This window comes from Onychostruthus taczanowskii, unplaced genomic scaffold (genome assembly GCF_017590055.1).
Source record: "Onychostruthus taczanowskii isolate IOZ18803 unplaced genomic scaffold, ASM1759005v1 scaffold52, whole genome shotgun sequence".
NCBI lineage: Eukaryota > Metazoa > Chordata > Aves > Passeriformes > Passeridae > Onychostruthus > Onychostruthus taczanowskii.
The window spans coordinates 2,509,692-2,523,576 of NW_024502791.1; the positions used below are offsets into that span (position 1 = coordinate 2,509,692).

Genomic DNA, 13,885 nt, shown 5'->3' on the forward strand with positions numbered 1-13,885 from the left:
CAGTATCTTTATATCTTTGGAGTTACAGGATGAAGATAAGTAATTTTTGTTCAGACATGGGACCTTTCTTAAATTTTAAAATTACTAAACTGGTAGCTTCCCAGGTTTCTCAACACTTTCAATTTGAAAGCTGATAAAGTTTTCCAAGGTGTATGTTGTTATTAATTTCACTGTTGCCTCTGATGAAGAGATTTTGGCACCTAAAGGCACCATCAGAGATACTGTGTTCAAACTTGCTGATGGAGGTAGTGAGAACTGAAATGATGACAATAGGATTATGAAGGGAGGGCAACACACCTGAAAACTTGAGTGTTGTAAAAACTTGGCTTTCTTTTAAAATTCTTGTTTACTTCAGTAGCCAGTCTGTCAAATATCAAGGTCTCTTGGGCATACATAAGCTAAAGAATGATGATATTCAGAGAGAGGCTTCTTGCTTGCATGTTTACTTTAAGCAAGGCAAATTTTTACAAATTTTACATAGTGAAATTCCTTATCAGAGTCCATATTCCTTAAGGAAACTGTCTTGAATGGAAACTTTCAAGGCTGTGAATTTGGGCATTTAACCATTTTATTGCAGTAATTGTGCATTTATACTTCTTAACTTTGTGTGAATATGAATAGAGCACATCAAGTATCTGTCTCTTGTGATTTAACCTGTATCCTTGTTTATTTGATCTTCTCTGTGCAGCTTGTAGGAAACTAGTAAATGAGACTGAAAAGGTCCAGTCACTATGAATTTCTTCAGTTATCATCTGTTTAATTTTGATTTTTAACTGTCCTTTAAGTTAATATGCCAGTTGCTTTTTTTTTTCCTGTAGGTATTTTTGAAAGTTCACAGTTTGTTGTTTTTTTTTTTTACTTTCTCTTTAATCATATTTGGCTTCCTAAGCATATGATGGGAGGAAATTACATGTGATGACTCTTAAAAGTAAAATTGGTTACAAATCTTTTACAAATCTGGCATTGAAACAAAAGCACTTGAGTCTTCTTAAGAGGGTTTTTCTGAAACGTAAAGTGGCACATAAAACTTTACTGAATTGGGCTTTTACTGTGACATGTTTGCTTCCAGATACATTTTGGAGTGATGTTTTTTCTTACCTTGCCTGGTGTTTGTTTCTGTCTTTGATCTCTCTGCCTTTCTGTGCGCTGTTATTAATTTAGAGTTTCAGCTGCTTGGTATTGAAACTTTGAAGCTATAGTCATTGCCATTTTGACATTTTTGTGTACTAGTTTGCCCTACAGAGAGTCTGCATCTTCTTAGTCACTTCATTTTTCTTACTCTTCACAGGCATTTGGTCAGTCTGATACAGAACCAGAAAAGACTTCGCTTTGTAACTTGCCTCTGCCCCCTCCTTCAGCATTTTCAGGAATGAGCTCTGATGTTGCACAGTCATCTTCTATCAGAGTCCCAGAAGATGTGGAGAAGGAGGATGAGTTTGGTTACAGCTGGAGTAAGTTTTTCCTGTGATAATATTTGAAATGCTTAGTATTAAAATTGCACTGTAAAAGACACAGGGGTGGGGGCATCCAGTTTGAACTGCTTCTTTCTCATGTGCATCATGGTTTAGGTGCTAAGGTTGCTATTTTAGTTGTGCTTGGTCAGATTCACATAGTAAAATATAAAACTCATTTCTTTTTCTTCATTGCACTGCAATCTTTTTTTTTTTTCTCCATGGTCCCAGTTCAATGTAGGACTACTTGAAGAATTTCAGTGTACTCCAGGTAACTGTTGGCAGGGATTAATGTGGTAGTATCTGTTACCTGAAATTGTTACTGATGAGAAGATTACTTCTTTTGTGTGTGAATTTTTTTAAGAACAGTTATAATATTTTCTGAAGGTATAAGGAAAACAAGAAGCTAGAAATATTTTTATAAATCACCTAAGGCTTAGTTTTAAAGAAGGTGTGGTTTACACTGAAAATTTAATCATCCATTTGGGGCTTCTTCTGTCAGATACTGCACACTGAGCAGTGATCTTGACTCTCTAGGTGACTTGTGAAACTTTCTAATGTAAATCCAACCTCTGCTACCCACACTTTTACATTTAGAAAAGATCATGCAGCGCTATGGAAATCTACCAGGGGAGCTACACATGATTGAGCTGGAAAAAGGAAAGACAGGTCTGGGACTTAGTCTTGCTGGTAACAAAGACCGATCCAGGATGAGTGTCTTTATAGTGGGAATTGATCCAAATGGAGCAGCTGGAAAAGATGGCAGGTTACATGTTGCAGATGAGTTGCTAGAGGTGAGTTTTTGCAATTTATACTGAAGCCCAAATATACTGACTTCAAAAAAAGATTCTTGCCAAAATAAGTATGTTTTTCAGTAGACTTTGAAATCCCAAGTTTATCCAAGTTCATATCACTAGGCTATAAGATTTTCCTTCTCATTTATGTCAAATAGGTGTAACAGATTTTTTCCTGGTTATAATTATACCACATTGTGGGTTAGATGCCTGTATGCACCATTCACTTAAGAGTTGGACTCAATGATCCTTGTGGGTCCCTTCCAACTCAGAAGATTCTGCAATTCTGAATGAAGGTCTGTTGAATAGAAATGCGGGACAACAGCTGTTTCTGAGTTACTGAGACATATGGAATGGCAGTGAATTGCAGACCATGAAAAATACTGAAGTCCTCCAGTCCATCCATCTGTGGAGTACTCTAGACTTTGTAATTACTTCCCTGTTTACTTGAAGTGTGATAATAGCAGAATATTTTTATATTGTGTAACACAGAATGTGGAAATTAAATTGGGGAAACAGAAACAGATCTGTTTTTATTATGGACTTCTAACTCATGATATGTTTGGGTGCTGTTTTCTATTGGGGTGGAGTGACTGAACCACTAAACATGCAACTTACATTTCAAGTACATGTGTGAGCATAATTTATGTTTCTATATTCCCACAGACCATTTGATGATACTTGGAGATGTATTCTCTACTGTAGCTTTGCCCATTCTTTCTGATAGCAGTAGGTAGCATTACCCTCACAGAACAGTTTTGTGTAACTTCAAAGCTATATGTGGAAGTGTTTGAGGATGTACTGGCGAAGTACAGTTACAGAGAGGGAATGATGAATCCGAACAAAGCTTGAGGGAGACATTCAGAGAGTAAATTATATAGGCTGGAATTTGCAGATTAGGAAAGAAATTAAGGGATTTTTGGCACTATGGACCAAGTCTCATGGAGGGAACTTTGTTGCAGACTCCAATATTGTGAGACTGTTGACTTGAAGCATCTGTTTTTAAAATCCTGATGTAGAAGACGTGGAATATTCTGGAAACATGTTGACACACGTCTGTCTGAAGCTATCATCTTGCGATTTCTTGGTTACTGTCCACACTATAAACTTTCAGACTAACACTAAGAAATTGCCTCAGCCTCTTCTGAGAGGAGACATCTGAGCTTGCTTTCTATATTCCCAAGTAGCCGTCCATCAGCTATTGAGGGCCATCTCCCATTCCCCCACTTGGCAGCCTGACCATGTATTTTTCCTAAGGCTGTGGGAAGCACTGGAGGGAGCACTGCATTTGGGTTGTGAGCTCCAGTGTAAATGACGGAGCTCAGGATCCCTGTGACCATGCCTGGTGCACACACCCTGCATAGGAGATGATTGGTGTTGTGGTTAGCCCTCAGTACAATGTCTTTCATCTGTTGCTTTGCTGTGTGTCTGCTTCTGTTAGTGCTACCTATGTGCATTTTATTGCTTTCCCTTTGTGTGGGTCCAAACTGTCCTTTTTCAATCATTTCTCTTTTCTTGAATTAACTTCAGCACTGTGGTTTTCCATTTTCAAGAAAAAGTGCAACTAATAAAATGCAAACAAATAATGTCCTTTGTCTATAAATTCACACTGACAGCTCCTCTCCTGTCTCAATTGTAGGTACTTCAAGGTGTTGTAGTGACTAGTCTGCTCTGCCAAATGGAAAAAAGATTGCCAGGTCACATCTTTAGATAATAAGTGTGGAGTCTAGAATGGCTTGGGTTGGAAAGGGATCTTTCCAAGGGTCCTACTTGCAAGTCTTCCTCAATGGCCTGGATTGCCAACCACGAGATCAAGTTTCTCAGGTCCCATTTAGTCTGGCCTTGAACACTTCCAGGGTGGAGCATCCACAGCTTCTCCAGGCAACCCATTCCAGTACCTTACTATCCTCTGGGTAAAGAGTTTTTTCCTGACATCTATTCTAAAACTTCCTTCTTTCAGTTTAAAACCTTTTTCATAAACCTATCACCCCTTGTAAAAAGTTACTCTTCCTCTTTTTTGTAAGCCCCTTTTAAGTTCTGAGAGGCTCAATAATGTATCCCCAGAGTTTTCCCTTCTCCAGGCTAAACAGTCACAACTCTCTCAGCCTGTCTTCACAGGAGAGGTGCTCCAGCCCTCTGATCATATTCATGGCCCTCCTGTGGAGCTGCTCTGACAGATCCAAATCTTGTGCTGAGAACTCCCTAACGAGATGCAATACTTGAGGTAGGGTCTTACGTGGGCAGAGTAGAGCTTCCTTGACGTTCTAGTCAAAACTCTTTGGATGCAGCCCAGGATGTCATTGGCCTTCTGGGCTGTAAGCCTGGAGTATGGGTTCATGTCCAGATTTTCTTTCACAAGAATCCCAAAGTCTTTCTCTACAGGGTTGCTCTCCATGTTCCCAGTCCATACTCTTATCTTGGATTGCCCCAACCCAGGTGTAGAACTTGTAATTGTTGCACCTCATGAGATTCCCACAGGCCCACTTGACAAGTGTTTCTAGGTCTCTCCAGATGACACCCCATCTTTATGTTATGTCAGCAGCACCACTCATCTTCATGTCATCTGCAAATCTGCTGAGGGTGTACTGAATCTCTTCATCTATATCATTGATAAAGAAGTTGAAGAGCCCCACTCCCAGGACAGAGCCCTGACTTGTCACAAGCCTCCACCTGGACACACAGCATGATCACAACTCTGTGGCTGCCTCAATCCAGCCAGTTCCTTATCCACCACATAGTCCACCCTTCAAACCTCTCTCTGTCTCTGATTTGAAGATAGGGGCATTGTGTGGAACTTTGTCAAAGGCCTTACAGAGGCTTAAGTAGATGTCACTGTCTGTGCTGGCTGTCTCAGATCATCTCCTTGTCTTCTATATGCCTTAACATTGCTTCTGTGAGGATCTGCTGTATGATGTTCTCAGGTACAGCGATGGGGCTCAGTTTGTCTGTGGTTTCCTGGAGGTTCCTTTGTCCACTTTCAAGAAATGAGTGGTGTTTTCTTTTTTCTAGTCACTGGGGACTTTATCTGACCTGTATGACTTCTTAAGTAGGATGGAGAGTGCCTTGGCAACTATATCAACCACTTCCCTCAGGAACCTGGATTGCAGATCATCAGACCCTGTTGAATTGTGCCTATTCAGTTTCACCAAGTGGTCTCAGACTTGTTTTTTGCTTGCAGTGAGAGAGACTTTGCTTCTCTCAACCCCTCCTAAGGTTCAGTAACTTGAGAGATGTAAGAAGCCAGACTGTCATTGAAGACTGAGGTGAAGAACTTTTGGAGTTCCTCACCCTTCTCCACATCCATTGTCACCAACTGTCCACTCTTGATTGTCAGGGAGGTACACTCTCCTTGGTCTTTCTTTTCTGACCCCTTATACTTATAGAACCCCTTCTGATAACTCTTTGCATCCCTTGCCAAATCCTCTTTCTTCTGTGCCTTAGTATTCCTAAACCCATCTCTACACCTATCCAAACCATATCTATGCATTCTTCCCAGATCATCTGTCCCTAGTTCCACTGGCTATGCATTTCTTTCTTACTCCTCAGTTTGAGGAGCAGATCCTTGTTTAGCCATGTTGGTTTCCAGCTTGCCTAACTTGATTTCTTACACATGGGGATGGAGTATCCTCAAAAAACTACCAGCACTGGTGAGGTCCTCTGTTCCTAAGGACAGTTTCTGAGGGAGTCTCATCCACTAATTCTTTTAACAGCTGGATGTCCATTATTCTAATGATAAGGGTCAGTTCTGACTGCATTTTTTGTCTAGCCTATGTTCCTCAAGATCAGTGATGTAACCACGGCATTGTCACGACAGCTGAGGCTGCCTCCAGTCTCAATCCTTCTACCAAGCTTATCTGCACTGGTGAGCACCAGGTCCAGTAACCCTGCCTTTCTGGTTGGTTTGTCCAATACCGGGACCAGGAGGTTGTCCTCAGTGCTCTCCAGGAGTCTTCTGGATTGCTTGCAGTCAGCTGTACCACTTTCCCAGCAGACATGCATTGGTGGTTGAAATCCCCCGTTCAGGATGAGAGCATGTGAGCATGATGATTTCTGTATCTGAAGCAAGAAGTCAACAGGCTCGTTCGTATATATCAGGCAGCCTGTGGTGGATCCCAGCCACAATGTGTCCCTCCCTGATGCTGTCCTTAGTTTTTACCCACAGGCTTCTGAGCTGCCCCTTCTTCCTAGCCTCTTTCTTCTGAGAAAGTTGTAGCCCTTGACTGAAATGTTCCAGTGGTGTGAATCATCCCACCAGATTTCTTGAGGCTAGCTAGATTATAGACTTTGACTTGCATGATTCTGGTGCAATCGAGGACCTGGTTTCAGTTCCTCTTTCTTGTTACCCATGCTGCCCATATTGTTGCGTGTTAGTGTTGAGACACTTAAGCTGGATTATCAACCTTTTCACCTTTTGAGAAGAAGCCTCCTTAGTATATCCCCTTCATTCTTCCTCATCAAATCTAGTTTAAAACTCTGCTAAATGTACCAGTGTTCAGACTTCTGTGTATAAAAGTGCCTGGCACTTAAACTCAAGAGATTTAATAAAGAATAGCAATCTCATTGCAGGATATGAGCAATTCATTTATTTGTTATGGTTAGAATTTCCCATGGCCTTACTTAATCACCTCATCAGTCAAGAAGTGATCAATGGCAAGTGAAAATAGATTATGTGCCAAGTTAACCCAATATAACTCAGAGAATGACATTTTTAGCACTGTGACAGTGTTAGTCTGAAGTCAAACTATGGTGAATATTTTTTCTGAAAAAAGGGAGTGAAAGTAGGACATAATTCTAATTTTATGCAGTTGCTGTTCAGTCAGTGATATGGAATTTTTTAAGGCTTAAGATTTAGTTTAAGTGTAAGGAGTTTAAGTGTAAAATATTTTGATAAATAATTTCTACCTTTCCTTTTCTAGATAAATGGCCAAATCCTTTATGGAAGGACTCATCAGAATGCTTCTTCAATAATCAAATGTGCACCATCTAAAGTTAAAGTAATCTTTATCAGGTAAGTTCTGATTAAAGGTTTGGCTGAAAAGGTTTCATTTTTAATGTGCTCAAGTTTCACATAGTGTTTATTATTTTCAATTTTGGTAACATAGATGTGCTTTTGAAGACAATCTTACTACTTGCTAAATATGTCTTGTAGTTTTCTGTTTTGATATTTGCATTGTGACTGCCAGAAATTAAGAACCAGACTTAAACTTGTCCTAAGAAATATGGGGCAGTACTATTGCCTTCTTACTACTTTCTTTAACTGATTATATTGCAGAAACAAGGATGCAGTAAATCAGATGGCTGTTTGCCCTGCAAAGTCAGTAGAGGCTTCACAGTGTACTTCAAGGACACTTCAACAGCAAGAGGTAACGTAAATATTTTTTTTTCTTATTTGACCAAAATACTAACATTGTTCTGGGTAGAGGAGGATCCTGTCTGCTTAGGAAATGCGGTAAAAGAAAAGGAAACTCATAGAAAAATGAGTGACATTTTAGTAAAGTTGCTAAATTTAGTACAGCTGTCATCAATTTTGTTCCATTTTAAGTTCTTCTGTACTATGAAGTAAGTTTAATATTCCCATCAATAGAGTTTTAGAAGTTTAAGTGAAACTAGAAAATGAGCAGATTTAAATATTTGCTCACTACTTTGTTTTGGTGCAAAATGTTGGATATAGTCACTTACAGTTGCATTTTATTTTTCTTTTAGATTGACATCAGTGTTGCAAACCCGAGTGCATTTTCTGACTTAAGTTCATGTAAAAATATTCAGTATGTGGAACTTCCTAAGGTATGTACTGAATTTACATCAGTCACATTTTTATTCAATAGCCATTCAATTTTGTAATGCTGTCCCTCTTAGAGCAAATAGTCTCTTAGTTACTAGAAGTTGGAAAAGAGATTTCTAGAGATCTACTCTTCCTCTTTGGGAATGGACCCCAAAGTTTTCCTCACAGAAAGACTGTTTTTGATTTGCTAATTGCTTTTTGTCTCTGGAAGAAGTATTCTCTTATTCTATTTGCCCAACTTCTTACAACCATCTCTACTGATGGTTCCTCAGGTAAAATCAATGCCCTAATTGTTCAAAGTAAAAGCTGAATTACAGTTTCACCTTGTAAGTTTCAAAGGAATGGGTTTGAATTGAGAAGTGTTTCAGATTTGGCTTGGTAGTCAGTATACTGTTTGGCAGAATCTATTCCAGAAATAGTTTAAGACAAAAACATTGGTGCATTGTGAAACCTCAGACTTGATATGACAGCAGGCTTCACTAGTCTTTAGTGATTGTATTCTAACATTTTGATGTCACAGTCCTTAACCATTTGCATTTTTCTGTTTGCCCAGGATCAAGGAGGCTTTGGAATTGCCATTAGTGAAGAAGACACAACTAATGGAGTAGTTATTAAAAGCTTAACAGATCATGGTGCAGCTGCAAAGGTGTGAGAACGTTTAAAATCTGATTAGAGAATGAAGAATGTTTTTTGGAGTAGCATCCATAGTTCATATTTTTTATTTTATGTTTTTTCAGGATGGACGTATCAAAGTTGGAGATGTGATTCTGGCAGTGGATGATGAAATTGTTGTGGGATATCCTGTAGAAAAGGTGCTTCTGAAGTGTCAGGAATGTTGTAGAAAGCATACTGCTTAACGTACGAGGTGGTTGTGTCTTAAGCTAGTGAGATTTCTCATAACTATTTAATTTGCAAACCCGGCTAAAAAACCCAAAGATCTGCAGGTGCAAGAAAACTACTGCAAAATACGCTAAAGTGTAGTAAATTTATAGCTCAACTGTTATTTTACATTAATGCACTACATGAATCCTCCTATCTCTGCTTCAAATGTGATTTTATTTTCCCTGTGGCTCAGACCTGATGACTGAGAGATGCTTAGTGATGTGATAAAAGCCATGAACTATTGCTCAATAATGAGTCTTCATGGCTAGTCCACTTTAAAGGTGTTAGAACCAGTAAAACTAATATGTGTAAATTTGCATGAGTGAGTTGTATCAGTGGTAAATCAAGTAATAAACTGTGCTTATCCATGGGAACTGTCTGTACTAACAGTCTCATTATATTCCAAGCATAGTATTTCAAACCTTTGGAGAAAAATATATCCATTCCTAAATTACAAGATTTATTTCTAGCTTCTAGCTCTGCAAACTCAAATTGGGTTCTGTAGTAAATCAAGCACCTACATTGCTACCAAGAAAAGTGATTCTTTAGGCATGAGTAGATTACTTTCTGTTTGTTAAGGGGCAATTAGGAGATCATCAATTTTACTCTTTGATGTGCTGCTATCTCTGAGGCAGTAAATAAGTAAGAGATAGTGAAGTTCCCTGTAAGGAGGTAGGGGTAGGTAAGCTTTGTAAGAACAGAGATTAAGTAATTTCTCAAAATATCTCTACTGAAATGTAAAGTCAGAAGGATTTGGAGTCTGTTCTGTAAGATGGCAATTGATTTTGAGGGGTTTTCTGTATCTCTTTGAACTAGATTTTGTACTACACCTTGGTGTCTGTCTCTCCTTTCCATAGTTCAGGTAGTATTTTCAAGTTTTTCTTCCAGAATGAAAGTTGCACATTTCTCTAGTTCGCAAGATATTTTTACATGGACTTCTGTGAGAACAGAACTGGGCTCCACCCAGCATTAAAAGGCTATACAATAAAAAAAAAAATAAAATTGCTGTACAATATGGTATTTTGTCTAGAGAAGCCATTGGAAGACTGCCATATTCTCATCTAGTATAGTTTGACAAAGTTTCATGGAAAAAATTTTCTTAGGAAAAACATCAATATTTGTGTTTGTTCCTTATGAGATAACCTGCAAGATTGTGACACGTAGCTCCCGTTTGCAGAGCTGTTATTCTGCTTTATTTTTAGTTTGCAGCTCAACAATCCAGTTACAATTTTCATAAGTTTTTGTCTTTATCATTCAGTTTATTAGTCTCCTGAAGACATCCAAATCTGTGGTGAGGCTTACAATCAACCCAGCAGAGACAGGTAATCTGACTACAGCACCAGTCCTTCCCAGCACTGTCCCAGCAGAGAAGAGGCATATACAACCACCAGCAGCTGTCCCCACTTCCAGCTCACCAGAACCAGAAGCAGTCAAAAGTAATGTTTTCCGTGTGTGTCGGTATTCACTGGGGTTGTAACCGCTGGGGTTGTAACATGAAAACAAAGACCCAGCTTGTAAGTTTTCCCTTTTTGTATGCACTGAGCTGTCTTCTGCATTTTCTAATATTTCCAGATTACATATTCATGTATGTATAAATAAAGCATTGTGCCCCCATGCTGAAGACCTACCTCTTGGCTTCCTGTTGTAGAGGAGGGAGGATAAAAGGATTTTCTCCTTCATCTCAGACATGAAGCAGGTGCCTCTGTCATGGTTGTCTAGAACTAAGTGAGGCATTCCTTTAGGTTAGGGAGAAAAGTCACATCATTTTTGTGGAAACAGAGGACGGTTTACAATGTCTTGCTGTTTATGACTAGCCACATTTGGCTCTTCTCCATCAGAGAGGAGAGTCAAGATGTTTCTGATGGGTAATAGTCATTGGTTAAGCAAGACACTTCTAAGTTAATAATAACTCAAGTAATGCAACATCATAAGTTCTATCCTACATAGAGTATGTTGTCTACAGTATCTGCTTCTGCTGTCCAGACTATAAACCTGGTTCATGATGGCATAAAAACTACAGGAGGCATGGCAAATAAAACTATAGGATAGTACTTCTCTGAGGAGGAGGGAGAAACGGCAGCATCATTGTCTGTCGATCAGCTGTTCAGTTACTGCTGTACAGCTGTCAGTGAACTCTGAAAAATTCTATTTTAAAGTCACTTTCCTCATACTGAACTCTGTTACTGTAACCAGGATGTTTCATTGTTGTTTTAGACACAAGCAGGTCTTCAACTCCAGCCATGTTAACCTCTGACCCAGCTACTTGTCCCATCATTCCTGGATGTGAAACAACCATTGATATCTCCAAAGGGCGGACTGGTCTTGGTCTGAGCATTGTTGGAGGAGCAGACACTTTGCTGGTTGGTTGGAAAAAATTTATGTGTCACTCATGTGAAATAACAATAATGAAAATAAAGTCTGAAAGAAGAGATTTGTCATTTGTTTCTAAAGCATTTCTAGAAAGATGCAAAAGAAACAAAAATGAGAAGAAAGCTCTTCCTAAAATTAAAAGTATAAATGAGCTTTGTAAATATTTTGGTAATTTTTTCGTTGTGCATCTGACTTTCATTCCATCTGACTTTTCACTGATGAATTATAGTAGTAATTTGCAGTTACTCTTTGTTCAAAATGGTGCCTGTTCTTTCAGCATGCAATTTCGATGTTGTTTTTGTTTACAGGGAGCAATCATTATCCATGAGGTCTATGAAGAGGGAGCAGCATCTAAAGATGGACGACTATGGGCTGGTGATCAGATACTAGAGGCATGGTGATTTCTTTCTAGTTGTTTTTGTTTTCATTGCTGGCTAAGCCTTTTGTATTTGTCTGCTGGAAGGTGCTGCGCAATTTACCATTGTACACTTTCATTTCAGGTGAACGGAATTGACCTCAGGAATGCCACACATGATGAGGCCATTAATGTCCTCCGTCAGACACCCCAAAAAGTTCGTCTGACTGTGTACAGAGATGAAGCCCAGTACAAGGAGGAAGACATGTATGATGTGCTGAATATAGAGCTCCAGAAGAAGCCTGGTAAAGGCCTTGGGCTGAGTATTGTTGGGAAAAGGTATGTAATGTACCTGGAGATTCAGTGTCTGAAACTTGCTTACCATGTTTCTTCGTGGTCTGGTGCTCAGATCCTGTGGGCTTGAAGGCCACACATCTGATTTTTGTGTTTAAGCTAACCAGTCTTCCCAGGAGGAACTAAGTCAGTGTTATTCAACAGAAAAATGAGACAACGTTTGTTTGTGTTCCCAATAACAAGCCATAAACATGACTGTCAAACAATACTTTAAGGTAAAATTCATGTATGTATTTGCAGAAATGACACAGGTGTATTTGTGTCAGACATCGTCAAAGGAGGAATAGCAGATACAGATGGGAGATTGATGCAAGGAGACCAGATATTGACAGTGAATGGAGAAGATGTCCGAAATGCTAACCAAGAGGCTGTTGCAGCTTTGCTAAAGGTATTGGGAAAAAAGATGGATAAGAATGAAAAATTGAGATCCAGATTTTTTTGAAAGCTTTAACTTTATTCAAACTGAGATCAGACTGTTACTGAGATGTCAGTGAGATGACTTGGGGATCCAAATTTAAACTTCCTGAAATCTAGAGCATTCAGATTTTGATACTTTGCCTGATAAAACTGGGAGTAGTGGTGGTGCAGAAAGCTGTATATTTATGAACATAGGGCTTATAGATTACTGTTATAGAATACCATTAGCTAGAGCAACTGAAAACTTAACACTGTATTTTGTCGAACACACTGATAGCTGGTAAACTGTTTTGCATTTTCAGAAAGATAAGCAGAACTTCAATGATGGAGAATTCAGCAGAGTGGTTGTGCTAAAACTGACTGCTTTCATAGTTTGTTCAGAAGGGCCTGTAGTGACAGGAGAAGAGGATATGGTTTAAAACCAAAAGAGTAAGTTTAATTAGTTGTTAGGCAGAAGTTCTTTAATGTGAGGATGGTGAGGCCCTGGAATAGAATGCCCGGAGAAGGTGTGGATGCCCTGTCCTGGAAGTGTACAATCGAGGGTTTTTACTCAGAGCCCCAGGTTGAGTAACCTGGTCTGCTATGAGACATTAATATTTTTTTTTTATTGTGCATGTCTTGTGCCACCCTACATCCATTGAAATCTACAATGTGTTTTTCAGTGACCAAGCATTTGGTATAAGAAACTGCTTTCTCAGAGTTTGCTGAAGTAACTACCTGCAGCTCTTAGAGCCAACCTATTCTTGATAATTTTTTTTTCTGATGTCCTTCCCCTATTTGCAAATCAGAATAAAGTCAGATTTACAATATTTCCTGTAGTTTGCCAAGAATTCCTGCTGCTTAACCACCTTGTCTGTTTTTCAGTCCAGAGTTTTGAGACATGCTGCATGGTAAGAATTCCACTGAGTCAGCATTTTCAATGGAAAACTGTTTCGCTGGAAAAAAATTAACAGATGTTACTTATAGCTGTCTCTTGTATACATAGGCACATGGTCATGCTTCTTAACACTCACAGTCAAAGGTATATTTTTCCAGATCTTGAACAGGTCCGTGAGTTTTTGGATTTATTGGGAAGCACTAGGGTCCTAGGGGAGATCAGTGGTCAGAAAGAGGACTTCTGTATTTTCAATCTGTGCCATTAGTGAGAATGCCAGAACAGGATCTGTGTTGTGACACTGAACTTAATTAGTATACTCTTCTTTGGTTATAGTACTTCTCCCATCTTACGTGACAGTTTTTAAGTTTTATTTAAGAACACAGCATTTCTTCTTCATATGCTCTACCTCTCCTCTGAATAAAAATGCCTTTTCATGTGGGAAATTTCTTTCATTTTAACAAGCACTTTGGAGTATCTAATTGATTGCACTTACCATTCATATATTCAAGTTTTAAGTACTGCATCATTGCTCGGTGGTACTTGTGGTTAATTGTCATAGCCCTCAGAAATGGGCTTTTAAAATACCTTAGACATGTTATTGTT

The 13,885-nt window shown here is 39.0% G+C and overlaps 1 protein-coding gene across 16 annotated transcripts in view; it reads left to right on the top strand.

The window, feature by feature from the left end:
* MPDZ (multiple PDZ domain crumbs cell polarity complex component) overlaps positions 1–13,885 on the top strand; it is a 99,539-nt gene that overhangs the window by 68,554 nt on the left and 17,100 nt on the right. For all 16 annotated transcript variants that reach the window (XR_005953515.1, XM_041416440.1, XM_041416442.1 and 13 more), the window contains 12 exons: positions 1,289–1,451; positions 2,049–2,245; positions 7,162–7,253; positions 7,518–7,608; positions 7,949–8,029; positions 8,581–8,673; positions 8,765–8,839; positions 10,168–10,345; positions 11,124–11,269; positions 11,588–11,671; positions 11,780–11,973; positions 12,229–12,376. Coding sequence is in view for 15 of the 16 variants with exons in the window: in XM_041416440.1 (XP_041272374.1) it covers positions 1,289–1,451; positions 2,049–2,245; positions 7,162–7,253; positions 7,518–7,608; positions 7,949–8,029; positions 8,581–8,673; positions 8,765–8,839; positions 10,168–10,345; positions 11,124–11,269; positions 11,588–11,671; positions 11,780–11,973; positions 12,229–12,376 (1,542 nt within the window). In the remaining variant the exon portion in view is untranslated. The remainder of the gene's footprint in view (positions 1–1,288; positions 1,452–2,048; positions 2,246–7,161; positions 7,254–7,517; positions 7,609–7,948; positions 8,030–8,580; positions 8,674–8,764; positions 8,840–10,167; positions 10,346–11,123; positions 11,270–11,587; positions 11,672–11,779; positions 11,974–12,228; positions 12,377–13,885) is intronic.